At 38.1% G+C, this 13852-nt stretch overlaps 2 protein-coding genes across 2 annotated transcripts; both read left to right on the top strand.

The window, feature by feature from the left end:
- The first annotated feature begins 7500 nt into the window (after nt 1-7500).
- On the top strand, nt 7501-8047 carry LOC105749801 (keratin-associated protein 19-5-like). Its single transcript, XM_012544355.2, has one exon. The coding sequence runs from the start codon at nt 7528-7530 to the stop codon at nt 7723-7725; it is 198 nt and encodes a 65-aa protein (XP_012399809.1). The 5' UTR covers nt 7501-7527; the 3' UTR covers nt 7726-8047.
- Nucleotides 8048-12947: 4900 nt separating this feature from the next.
- On the top strand, nt 12948-13527 carry LOC116423092 (keratin-associated protein 19-5-like). Its single transcript, XM_031964165.1, has one exon. The coding sequence runs from the start codon at nt 12988-12990 to the stop codon at nt 13213-13215; it is 228 nt and encodes a 75-aa protein (XP_031820025.1). The 5' UTR covers nt 12948-12987; the 3' UTR covers nt 13216-13527.
- The last annotated feature ends 325 nt before the right edge of the window (nt 13528-13852 follow it).

A 13852-nucleotide genomic window follows, 5' to 3' on the forward strand; every position in this document is an offset into this window, starting at 1 on the left:
GCTGAGGGCTCACATGGAATACTTGACCCGCTTACTTTGAGCTAATTCCATGATCTTGTAAGGTCATCATATTCCATCAGCTACTGCCCCTGGTTGGCATGGGAAAGTTACCACAAGAGGGTCTTGAAATCCCCATGAAGCATTCAGCATAGGGATATAGCAGGGATCATGAAGCAGCAGGACCTGTCCTTCTTGGACATGATGCAGTCTCTGCCCTGTCATCAGGGAGACTCCTTCAACAACAACTTCTTCCCAGTAAGTTTACTCACCTCTCATTTATTATGGCTGGGTGTTAGTTAAAACTTTCAAATAAACTTGTTTCCCTCATTTACCAAATTTGTTTTTACCTGTCCTGCTTGACCTCCTTGTATTTTTACCTGTCCTGCTTGACCTCCTTGTACTTGGGTTTTAGAATCTCATCAGGAAAAGATGTTCACCTTGATGTACTCACCTGTGTCATTGCATATTTGCTCTTTTTTATGCATTTTTGGCAACAAGCTTATATCTCTGACAATTTCTATTCAAAAAAGACATTATTTCCACATAAAATGTCTTTATCAAATTTAATTTCTGAAGTAATAAGATTTTATTATCAATGCCCTTCTTTACTAAAGATATGACCTTTGTCCGTATTAGCTCCATCCCTTCTCCCACATTCTGCTCATAAGTGGACAGGGCTTTTTTCGTCAAAGTTTCAAAAAAATTCACATATTTTTGGTGTCATATTTATAGTTGATGACTTTCAACATCCAAGTTTTTCTGATGATTTCAGATCTGTTTTCCCTTTTTAGTCTGAAAAGGTAGATTTCAGATCTATCTTCTCTTCTTAGTCTGAAAAGGTAGGTGGAATAGTGGATTGAGTACAGGAAATGAAGTCAGGAAGACTCATCTTCCTGAGTTCAAATCTGTCCTCTTAAACTAAGTAGTTTGTATGGCCCTGGGCAAGCCACTTTACTTTGTTTGCCTCAGTTATCTTATCTGTAAAAAAGACTGGAGATGGAAGTGGAAAATTATTTCATTTTCTTGGCTAAGAAATCCTCTTAGGATCACAGTGACAAAGATCCAGAGAATATTGAAAAATGACTGAACAACAAAATCCTTGTTTAGTTGTCTTTCACTACTTTGTTTTCACCAAGAAATCTCAAAATCTAGAACACAGCACAAGTTAATGGCACTCCGCAAAAATCATCGAAGAGTCATATAGAAATTCTGAATATTGTCATTGAAACTTGCATCTTCAGGGGGCCCCCCCTCTTGTAGCCGAGCACACATCCTGTCTAACTCAAACACTGCCCTTGAAATGAGGCTTTCCCATACATGAAGAGGGTGCATACATAATAGCAAGGTATCCTTCATAACCAGCAAACACAAACACTCTCAAACCCTAACTTGGAACTGAACCTTTCCCCCTACTTGAGAGCAGAGGACTCATGGTGGCAAGGATTTCCTACATAATCTACAAACACTTTAACTCTCCAGTAAACTTAAACACTCAGCAAAAGAGAACATCTGTTTGGCTGCTAGTCAGCCTAATAATACCCTATGGATTCCTTGGCTGCATAGTCTAGACTTTCCCCAAAATCATGTCCTTCAGAGAAGTTCTTTGGAAGAAAGCAGAGTTTGACACTCCTCTTGATACATAGGTGGTGCTTACTAAATTTTTGTTGATTGAATTCTATTTCAGTCTGTGTGGAAAACACAAGAAATCCCTGTAACAGTAGATCTTTGCTCTCCTGCTACTTGTTAGCTTCAAATGCACTTCAATTTTTATTTTAACTTTTGCTTTTAGAATATCAGCACAGTTTTCCTTGATCATTTTTTGAAAAATATGTCTATGCTCTTTTTTTAATAATGATTTTCAGGTAGACCAATAATTTTTAAATTATTTCTGTTGGGTATGATTTTCAGGTCAGTTGTTTTTCCAATGAGATATTTCATGTTGTTTTCAATTTTTCTTTCTTTTGATTTTGTTTTAATGTTTATTTATTTCTCATAAAATCATTAGCTTCCATTTGTTCAATTTTATTGTAAAGGAATTATTTTCTTTAGTGAGCTTTTGTATTTTCTCATTTGGCCAATTTTGCTTTTTAAACTATTTGTCTATTAACTTTATGTATTTCCATTTGCATCACTCTCAACTCTCTTCCCATTTCCCTCTATCTCTCATACTTTATTTTCAAAATCCCTTTTGAGCTCTTCCATGACCTGAGATCAATTCTTACTTTTCTTGGAGGCTTTGGATATAAGAGCTTTGACTTTGTTATCTTCTTTTGAGTATGTGTTTTGATTTTCTTTATCAACATAATAACTTTCTATGGTCAGAATCTTTTTCTGTTGTATGCTCATTTTCCCAGTCTATTACTCAGCTCTTAAGTCTTTGTTGAAGTAGAGCCCTATTTCCTGTAGGGGGGTGCACTATTTCTAGCTCTAGGGGTTTTGTGAATCTGTTTTTAAAAGATCTGATCACAAACACTTTTTTCTGTCCTGGAACTATTAGGAGTGCCACTGCTCCACTGTAGCTCTAAATTCTAGTGTACCAAAGTAAAAGAGTCCTTCCTCATTAGTTGAGACTTCACAAAGCTCCCGAAGTTGCCACTGCCACCACAATCCACTCCCATTCTGGTTTTCTGGTTTCCCAAGGCCCTCTCACCCTACTGAAAATCTTTCCTGCTGACCTTTCAAGTAGATTACTTCTAGCTGGCATTTTATCATCTTCTTCAACTGGCCCATTCTCGCCTTCACTTGCAATTTGGGCCTTGACCCTTTCCCCAAGTGACTTGTGCCTCTACTTAAAATCTTTTCCCATAAATTTTCCATGTTTTGGTAGGTTCCTTGGCATTTTCATGTTTTACCTGGCCACAATATTTTAGTTTTTCCTGAGAACAGAGACTATGTTGCCATTTCTTGATAATATCAACCAAGAGTACAATTACTGTCATAGTGAATATACGAAGGAAGTGGTTTGCATTTTGGCTGCTTTTGACATATTTGTTGCATAGATGGATTCCATAAAGCTGTATTGCATACCAACCTGCAATCTGAAACTTGCATGAACTTTCATTTGAATCTCAAGAAGTATTAATTTATAGAGACAGGATTCCAGCCAGGTAAAGTTTCAGAAGACCAAGGAGGAAAGTTTAATGAAAGGAAGATAATGCTATCTGGGAAAAGACTGCCATGAAGGCAGGATAGGGCTTCAGCTACATTAACTACATAGACTTTTGCAACACTATAATCATTTCTCATTACATGAATGAAATTGTGACAGAGCCTTTTCTGAAGAAGGGAAAGAAATCAAGGGAAAGAGAGAGAAAGCAAGAGACAACAGCAAGCAAGAAAGAAATCAAGTAAAAGAGAGAGCAAGAGACAACAGAAAGAAAAGAAGGAAGAAAGGAAGGAAGGAAGGAAGGAAGGAAGGAAGGAAGGAAGGAAGGAAGGAAGGAAGGAAGGAAGAAGGAAGGAAAGAAGGAAGGGAGGAAGGGAGGGAGGGAGGGAGGGAGGAAGGGAGGAAGGGAGGAAGGGAGGAAGGAAGGAAGGAAGGAAGGAAGGAAGGAAGGAAGGAAGGAAGAAAACCCTTAATAACTTAGAATAAGTGTTGTCAGAGACTAAACGATATCAAGAATCTGATTTTCCCCTGGCAATTTGCCTCGAGTCAGGAAAATTCATTTTTCTAAGTTCAAAACTGTCTTCATACACTAACTTATCTGTGTGACTCTGGACCAGTCACTTAAACCTGTTTACCTCAGTTTCCTTATCTATCAAATGCCTAGAGAAGAAAATTGCAAACTATTCCATTTTCTTACCCAAGAAATCTTCAAATGATCAAAAAAATATATATCAAACAACAATTTCCTGTCTAGCTATCTCCAAGAGCTTTGTTATCACCCCAAAAATCTGAAAATTTGAAATAAAGCACAAGTGAATGACCCACCAGAAAGACTACACAAACGTCATATAATAAGTCTAAACATTGTCATGCTACTTTTTTGCCTTGAATGCCCCCCATCCATTACAGTCAATGACACAGTCTGTCCAAATCAGAACAGTGACCTATAGCTAAAGTTCTGCCTCCTATGGAAATAACTTATGTTGGCATAGATGCTCAGCAAAATATTTGAATATTAAAAATCTCTAATAAACTCAAACCTCCAGGGAAAGTTTTGACCTTTGCTGTTCAAAAGTCTGGCTACCATTCTTAGATTCCTTCCGCTCCATTGCCCCGTCTTCCCTGAAATCTTTTCCCTTACATGATTGCTGGGTGCTGGGGAAGAAAGTGAGAGCTTGACACTCTGCTGAGTATATACATAGTAGGTGTTTAATAGATTTTTATTGATTTAAATTGCACTTTGGGCAGTGGAGGAAACACTACATGTGCTGTAAAATTGAAACTTATCCCTCCTGCTGTGTGTTAGTTTAAAATAAATTTGCATTATTATATATTGCTTATAGGCATTATTCTGCATTGAAAAATAATTGCATATATCTATATAGCTACTGCATTTTAAAAGAAGATGTTTTCAGCACCTCATTTCTTTCTAAAAATACCTCCAAGAGATTGATCAATTGTTTGCCATGAGACATTCTATGAAGGTCCATTCAATGAAAGAAGATAATTTTTCTCTTAGGCTCTTCTCATTGGGCAAAGAATATTTCATTCTCTTTACCAAACACAAAAATTATTTGAGGGGGAAAACACCATATCTGAACCTATCTTATTCCCCCTAGGTATAAGCAGAAGAGATCTATTATTTGTATTCTGTGATGGCCATTAAAACATGCTAAGAAAGCTAAGCTAAGTCTCTCAGTACTCTCTAAAAACAAGAGTCCAAGTTATGTGAAATCAAGCTTTTATTTCCTGAACTGGAAGATTTCCTGTCATATTGTTTCAACTTCTCTGGATGCTACTCCACTTAGTCAAAGACCAGCAATGCACTGAACAGTGCAGGTTACAGACAAACCATCACCTCTATTTTCCTGGGCTCTAGTCCTTTACACCCCATTTTATTGAGTCTCAAGGTCACAGTGGGATTTCTCATAGTCATGTGATATTCTGTTGAGTTTCATCTCTTAGTGTGCAATTGTGAATGAAGCTGGAATGAGATAGGAGACACCTATTATTGCCCCAACCACCTTGAGCTAATTTTTCTCCTGATCAATCAATTTTTTGGGGATATTGCTCACCCAGTGAATCACGACCTAGTTCTCTTCTCTAGAGTCTCCCAAGTGGTAACATTATCATCTGCCTTTCTAACACTCAATAACCCATCTCTATCTCCATACTTATTTCTCCTAAACTCATTGGATCAGTGGGCTATCTATCTCTTCCCCATTCACAAGATCCTACCAAATCTCATATTATCAGCACTTCTTAGTACTTACACATTTACTGATAGACGTAGGGCCTACTCAAAATCCCTAGTTGTTCTATTTTCACTCTCTTAGGAAATCATAAATGTCACATTCCTGACCTGTATCTTCAAGAGAAACTTGTCTCTCCAAATTGTCCAGGGATGTTCTCATGGCTAAACCTAAGGGACACTTCTGAATATTCCTGTTTCTTGATTTTTCTTTGATTTTTGACAATGCTGGCCAACTGCTGTTGCTGGTATGCTTCACACTGATATTCCCACCTGTTCCTTCTAATTCATCTTTTCTAGTTTCCCATTTTGTCCATTCATTCAAATCAACTCTGACTGAAGTCCAAGGCTCTGTCTTTTTTATTTCCTTTTTTATTCATGTTTTTTTTTCCAATGATGAGAAAGTAGACCATTCTTAGATCCTTTGATTTCCAAGATCTTTCTTTATCCACTCTGCTACATGTCCAGATCCAAACCTACATCTCACCCAAGATTCAGATCTACATCATTAATAATCAATGAATATAATTTCCACTTGATGGCCTATATACATTTCAAATTGCCCCACATCTAGAGAAAAATCTTATTCCATTCCAGAGTTTCCAAGACATTTCTTTGGACACAGATCCAGATTCATAATGGCATCTCTGGTGAGATCCAGACACACAGTATCAATAGTCATTACACAATTTCAGTTTGCTAGCCAATATGTTTCTTAAACATCCTAAGTCTACAATAGATTTCCTCACCCTCCCTCATGCAAAGCACTCTACCTCTTCTTAACTTCTCTGCTCAAGAACATCAACATTAAACTAAGATCTTAAGTTTATAATGTCAAGGACTTCCCTGACCCTGCATTATGAATGGACATATTTGATTAGTTGACTAAATTTGATTATTCTACCTTCATGACATCACTGGCAACCAATTATTTTTTCTATTACATGGTTCCCCTTTGATCAGGCCCTCATAGCATATCTCTGAAAGAATCTTTGATGGACCCCTTTGATTAAATTTTTTCCATCCTGATCATCACTCTGTTCAATACCAAAGGAATATTTACAAGGCATTCTTCTGACTTCTTATCCCCAATGACTCCTCATGTCTCTAATCTTGTTAGTTGCTTTTTCTTCCAATATGATTTAAATTCATAGTATCTGTCTGCCATTCTACCTTCTTTAGCTGTTCTATTTCCACCTTTCCAGACTGAGTACACTTTATTTCCCTTCTTACAATTTTGTGATCTTTCCCAAACTAATCTACCTTCTTTCACTCAGATGATGTCCTGCATGTGCTTTCTGCCTGACTTTGCACAGACTGACTGTACATCCTGCCCAGAATCCTCTCCTCTTTTATCTCTCTCTCTCTCTCTCTCTCTCTCTCACTGTTCAATTATGTTTTCGATTCTAAACCCATGTTTAGCTATTTTTTCCTCTGCTTCTAATATTTTCTTTCATCAACTTTCCATGTTTACAACAGGTGCCATGGTATTTTCACATTCTCTATGGCCTTAGGTCTTTAGAGTTGTCTAAGGACAGGGACTCTATCTAGGGACATTTCTTTGTAACCACAAACATTAGCACAGAAGCTGGTACAGTACAAACAGTGGGGAAGTGGTTTGTACTTTGACTGCTTTTGGAATACTTGCTTAATGGATGAATTCCAGCATTGCAGTACTTCAAGACAGTCTAAACTCCAACCTGAAATTTGTGTTAACTATTTTGCCATTTAAGTTTCAAGAAGCATTGACTTGGAGAAATAGGATTCCATAGTATTTCCAGAAAGCCAATTAAGACAATGTAATGGAAGGAGGACATTAACATCTAGGAGAGGCTGCTATGAAATCTGGATTGGGATATCAGTCACGTTGACCACAAAGACTTTGCCAACATTATAATCATTTCATTACAGCTAAGAGATAATGGCAGAGCTTTTAGGGGGAAAAGCAAATCAAGAGAAAAAAATCCTTAATGAGCTGGAGGAATTATTCTCAGGAAATAATAATAATAGGATTTTGCTCTAATAATTTGTTTAATGAGAATTATGCAACTCAGAAATGGGTCTGACACACCTCACACTGGATGGGTATAAAAGTCCCTGTGCAGATGGTGCTGTACACACTCACAGAACCTACCCTCAACATCCTTCCAAATCTTTGAATCTTGACACAATGAGCTACTATGGTAGCTACTATGGGGGCCTGGGCTATGGCTATGGCTCTGGTTATGGCTGCGGATGTGGCAGTTTCCGTGGCTTAGGCTATGGTTATGGAGGCTGTGGCTATGGAGGCCTGGGCTATGGTGGCTATGGCTATGGCTGCTGCCGTCCATCTTGCTGTGGAAGGTATTCTTCCTATGGCTTCTTCTGAAAAACTCCTTGCTGTTGAACCTTCTTGGAATCCTTGTTCCTCCCTGATTTGGACTAATTCCATAGCCTTGTCACCTTCCATCTACATCTGTAGCCACATCACATGGGAGGACTACAGCACCAGAGTCGTAGAATCCCCATGATCTCTCAGGGCAGGAAAGTGGCAGGGACCACAAAGCAGCATGATCTGTCTTATGGAAAATGATGCAGAATCTCGTCTTTTATGAGAGAGATTCTTCTAACAACAACTCATTTCCAGCAAGTTTTCTTAGCTCTAATACACCATGGCTCAGGTTTCTTTTATTATTTTCTAATAAACTTGTTTCTGGATCAACAAAATTGTTTTTATTTTTTCTCCTAGACCTCTATATACTTGGGTTTCAGTCTCTCATCATGAAGAGATTTTCAGCTTTGATATACTTAACTGTATCATTGAAGAAAATTTGCTCTCTAAGGCTTTTTTTTTTTTTTTTTGCAATGAAGTGATATATTTCTAGATTTCTGTTCAGACAACATTTTTTCCTTGTAAATATCTTTACAAAATTTGACTTTTGAATTTTTTCAATTTTAGTACATCATAATATTCAGTCTCCACTTTATTGAAGGCAAGGAATGTATCCCCTCTAGGCTTCTTCCCTTCTCACACATTCTAAGGACAAATGGACAATGCTTTTCTCTTTAAGGTTTCAAAGAGATTTTCATGCTTATGACTTCCAGGTGTTCCCTATGTCTGTCAAAATTGGTTTAACTTATTGTCTGAGGGCAGCCAGGTGGTGCAATTGATTAAGTGTTGAGCCTAGAATTATCTTCTTAAATTCAATTCTGTCTTCATACACTAGTTTGCATGACTGAGCAAGTCATTTAACCCTTTTAGCCTCAATTTTCTTATCTATCAAATTCCTGTGTTATCATCACCAAGAAATCCTTGAATGGATTCCCAATTGATAAATACTGAATAACAAATTCTTTGCATAGCTTTCTTCTGTCACATTTTTTTAATCACCAACAATCTGAGGCTTTAGAGCACAGCACAAATGAATGCTCCATCACAAAGATAACATAAGAGAACTATAATTCAAGTGTGAAGGTTGTCATGGAACCTTTAGTCCCATTTCCTCAGGTCAGCTGCAAAGCCTATCCAATTCAAAGTACTGACCTCAGGCTAAGGCCTCCTGTCCACAGGGAAAGAAGTTCCACTGTTGCAAGGGCATCCAGAAAAATATTCAAAAACGTCAACTCTCTAATAAATTCAAATACCAAGGGAAAGAAAAATGCCTTGCTGTTCAGCATCTTATCTACCAACCTTTAGATTTCTCACCTCCATAGGCCAACAGGATCCCTGAAATTATGCCCTTTGTATGGGTGCTTGGGAAGAAAACCAAGCTTAGCACACTCTCTAGCACTGACTAGGTGCTTAATATTGTTTATTGATTGAACTTATATTTCAGACAATGGAGAAATTGTACAAGTGCTACTAGCAGCATTAGCATAAAATGCTTTCCTATTACTATATATCACTGCTTGGAACTATTCTGAACTGAACAAAAAGCACATAAATATTTGTATCTCTACTGGAGTTTAGAGGGAAATGTCCTCAAAAGTCTTACTCTCTTTGATTTCTACCAAAGCATAATTCCAAAATATTCACCAGTTGTTTATTGGGAGACATTCTATGAGGATCAATTCAATGGAAACAAATGAGATGGTTTCTCTCTAGGACACATTGCATTGGGTAAAAAAGATTTTATTCTCTTTAGCAAAGACAAAAAATTAGTATCAGGGTATCAATCCACATTATCCCTCCCAGGGACAAAGAAAAGTGATCTAATATTTTACTAGATGATGGCCATTGAAACACCCTAAGAATGTTAGACAAGTCTCTGGGTGCCCTCTAAAATGAAGAATCTCATTTCCTTGAAATGAGTCTCTTAGGTTTTGTGGTCTGGACTTTCCCAGATGTTCTCTAGCTAAGCCAAAGATCAATCATTCAGTGAACAACGAACGCACAGACCATCATCTCCTTTTCCTGAGCTTTGTACCTCCAGTCACCTGCAGAATATCTGAGATCCTCCACAATCCACTACAGCATTCTCTACTCTCCACTACATTACCTCAGTTAGTATTGATCTGATCTACTATGTGCTCATCTCCCTTCTCTCTGACACTCAATATCCCTTCTCCAGCTCTAAACCAGCATTTTCCCCAAACTAGCTTCTAGCTGTCCACCAATGCCCAGATGGCATGATTCTACCAACCTCATATAATCAGTACTTTCCAGGACTTCCACATTTAAAAAGTTCATGGCTCTACTGAAGTCACTGGGGCCTACTCAGGGTTTCTGGCTACTCTCCTTTATCTTTGAAAATCCTAAACATTAGGTTCCTGACCCTCACCTTCAAGAGAAACTGCTCTCTCCAAAGATCTCAGTGCTGTTCTCATGAACAAAACTAATGACCTCTTCAGAGTTTTTCTTCTTTTTGACCTTCCTTAGAATTTTGACTGCACTGGCCAGCAAGTACTCTCAAGTGTATTTGACACCACTTTTCCTGGCTAACTATTCCTTTCTGGTGGACGTAGGTAGCCCATTATTCTACCATCTCAGACCCACTTTCTCTGGTTGAAACATATAGTTGTACCTCTTTTTCTTTTACTCTTTCTTACTCTCTACAGAAATGAGACAAAAGACCCTCAATTCTCAGAGCTTCATTGACCTTTTCTCTGCCACTCACTGTGAAATCTGCAAATCCAGATATTCATCTCTTTTGAGCACCAGTCCTACATTGTGAATTATCATTACCCACAAATTTCAACTTGATGTTCCCTACATATCTCAAAGCCTCCAAGTCTGGTGCAAATTTCCTCATCCTGCCTTGTCTAAAGTATACTGCCTCCTCTCAAATTCTCTATTCCTTTGAAGATCACAGACAAAAAACCAAGGTTTTAGGTTTACAGCCTTAGAAATGTACTTGGTCCTTCACTATCATAGCACCTATTTGATCAATTTACAAAACTTGTCCTATATATTTTAACAGCATCTCTAGAATTCAAAAGCTTCTCTCAAATCCCATAATCTACATTTGCCCTGCTTGATCATCTTCCCACTCATATTCCTTCTCCAATCAGCACCTCAGGGTACTTTTCTGAAGTATTCATCTTACTCCTCTTCCCTTGAAAGTCCTCCAAGTCCTTGGCCTTGGTCCAATTTTCTTGGAAACTCCAGTTGCTGTTTTATGCTGATTAAAATAAATAGCTTCTATCTGGCATTTTGCCCTCTTCTTTAGCTGCCCCATTCCCATCTTTCTAGTCTCAAAACATTTTATTTCATTCCCCATAATTTTAGGGTCTTGCCAGGGCTAGCCTATTTTCTTTTACTCAGACAATGCACGGAATGTCTTTTCTGTTTGTCTTTGCACTGTTTGACTGTCCATTCTGTGTGGGGACTCAAATTATCCAGCCTACAACAAAAGAGACTGAGACAGTGCTCTGAGTCTGTGGCATTTTATTCAAGGATCCATGAAGTGAACCTTAGATCTTTCTTATGACATATTTTTTTTTTATTTTTATAAGGTTTGATACCATATTTGACATCTGACCTTTCAAAAGAGGCTATAAAAAGTACAGAATACCACTGGTTGATAGATCTTGTTTCATGGGCCTAAAGATTATGCCTCAGCTAAAAATGCTAGGTCAGCAGAGGGGTCTTGTGATGACCAAAATATGGGGCATCTCCACTAAGTGGTCATTAGATTGTCACCTGTTCACATGTCACCTTTCAGAAGAAAAAATGGTCCGAGGCACAAAAATAAGTTGGGGGACTTTCCATGTCATTGATTCACCTCCGTCATACTGTGCTTGGTTACCATAATGAGGAAAAACAAGGGTGAAGGCCTCCAGTTAGCTTCCGATGATTAAGCAAGTGAACTAACAATCTAACTCACAGGTCGTGGGTCTCATATATAGAACTTATAATCACTCCTACTCTAGTCCAATCATATGAAACTGACTAATATTGATCAGAATAGTGAGTCCAAATGAATTATTTCTCTCACTTGCTATGAATCCTCTCTCTCTCCTTCCCCCTCTGACTTTCTCTGAACCATTATATTCTAAGTTCCTAAATCAACTGTGGCACATGACCTTTGTCTTTTCCCCAAAATTTCTTGTGCTTCTGCCTCTGAGATCTTCTCCCCTCAACCCTCCATATTTGTTATTTTTTTCGTGTTTCCCTTGGCCTTAAAACTTTTGAGGTCCCTGCAAAATGATTTTCAGAACAGTTCCAATTGTCTTATGATGGAGAGAGCCATATGCTCCCAGAGAGAGGATTGTGGGGACTGAGTGTGGATCACATCATAGTATTTCCATATTTTTGTTGTTGTTTGGTTGCATTTTTTCTTTCTCATTTGTTTTCCTTTTTGATCTGATTTTTCTTGTGCAGCATAATAATTGTAGAAATATGTATAGAAGATCTATATGTGTTTAATACATATTGGATTATTTGCCATCTGAGGAGAGGATTGGAAGGGAGAAAAACATTTGGAATACAAGGTTTTATAAGGGTGAATGTTAAAAAATATCTATGCATATGTTTTGAAAATAAAAAGCTTTTAAAAAAAAAACTTTTGAGCTTCCTGAGAACAGGGATACTGTTGGTATTCCTTTTTATCCCTAACATGAGCACAATGGCTATTACAGTTCAAAAAGTAGGAATATGGTTTGTACTTTTGTGGCTTTTGGAGTAGTTGCTGAAGTAGATGGATTCAACAAAGCTGATCTACAATTTCAACTCAATTCTGAAATTTGTGTGAACTATTCTGTCACTTGAGTCTCAAGATTTGGAGAGACAGGATTCTATAGTGCAAATAAAGAATCAGAAGGCCAGATAACAAAGTATTATGGAAAGGGGAAAATGAGGGATGCCATGAAGCCTGGGTAGAGTATCAGCTACCTTAACTACAAATGCTTTGGCTAGATGATAATCATTTCTCATTATAGCAAAAAGATAATGGCCAAGCCTTCTCAGAGGAATGACAAATAAAGATAAAATAAACTTTTAATGAGCTGGAGGAATTGTTGTTAGCAACCAAACAATGACAAGAATGTGATTTTTGCCCTGGTAATTTGGTTAATGGAAGTTATGCAAATCTTGGTTCTGCATCTGCCACACCTCCTAATGGAAATGTATAAAAGTCCCTGTGTGGATGATGCTGTACACACTCACAGAATCTACCCTTAACCTCCATCCAAATAAGTGAATCCTGATACCATGAGCTACTACGGCAGCTACTATGGGGGCCTGGGCTATGGGTATGGCTCTGGTTATGGCTGTGGATGCGGCAGCTACCGTGGCCTAGGCTATGGCTATGGAGGCTGTGGCTGTAGAGGATTGGGCTATGGTGGCTATGGCTATGGAGGCCTGGGCTATGGTGGCTATGGCTATGGCTGCTGCCGCCCATCTTGCTGTGGAAGGTATTCTTCCTATGGCTTTTACTAAAAAACCACCTGCTCCTGCAGTGTCCCTCCCTGCTTTGAATTAATTCCATGACCTTGGAAGGACATCACTTTCCATCTGCCTCTGCAGCTGGGTGGCATGGGAGAACTACCACAAGAGGGTCTTGGAATCTCCAAGAAGCACTCAGGGCAGAGACTAAGAAGAAGCAAGACCTACCCTTCTGGGAAAAGATGCAGAATCTTACCTGTCATGAAAAAGCCTCCTCCAACAACAGCTCATTTCTACCATGGCTGAGTTTTCTGTTGCTTCTTTTCAATAAACTTTCTTCACTGGCTTAGCAAAAGTGTTTTTACCTGTGCTTCTTAACCTCTATATATTTGGGTTTTGGCCTATTATGAAGAAATTTTCAGCCTTTATCTACATTGCAGAGGATTTGTTCTCTAATTCATCTTTTGCAATGAGATGATACATATCATTTTTGTTCAGAAAATACATTATTTTCTTGTTAAATATCAATCTAAAATGGATTTTCTGCAGTACTTACATTTAATACTTCATAATATTTCAGCCACTCTTTACTAGAGGGAAAGTATTTGTCACCTATGAGCATCATCCCTTCTCACATATTCTAAGTAAACATGGATAGGGTTTTTATCTTCAAAGTTTCAAAAAGATTCAT

Source organism: Sarcophilus harrisii, chromosome 3, assembly GCF_902635505.1.
Source record: "Sarcophilus harrisii chromosome 3, mSarHar1.11, whole genome shotgun sequence".
NCBI classification, from domain to species: domain Eukaryota; kingdom Metazoa; phylum Chordata; class Mammalia; order Dasyuromorphia; family Dasyuridae; genus Sarcophilus; species Sarcophilus harrisii.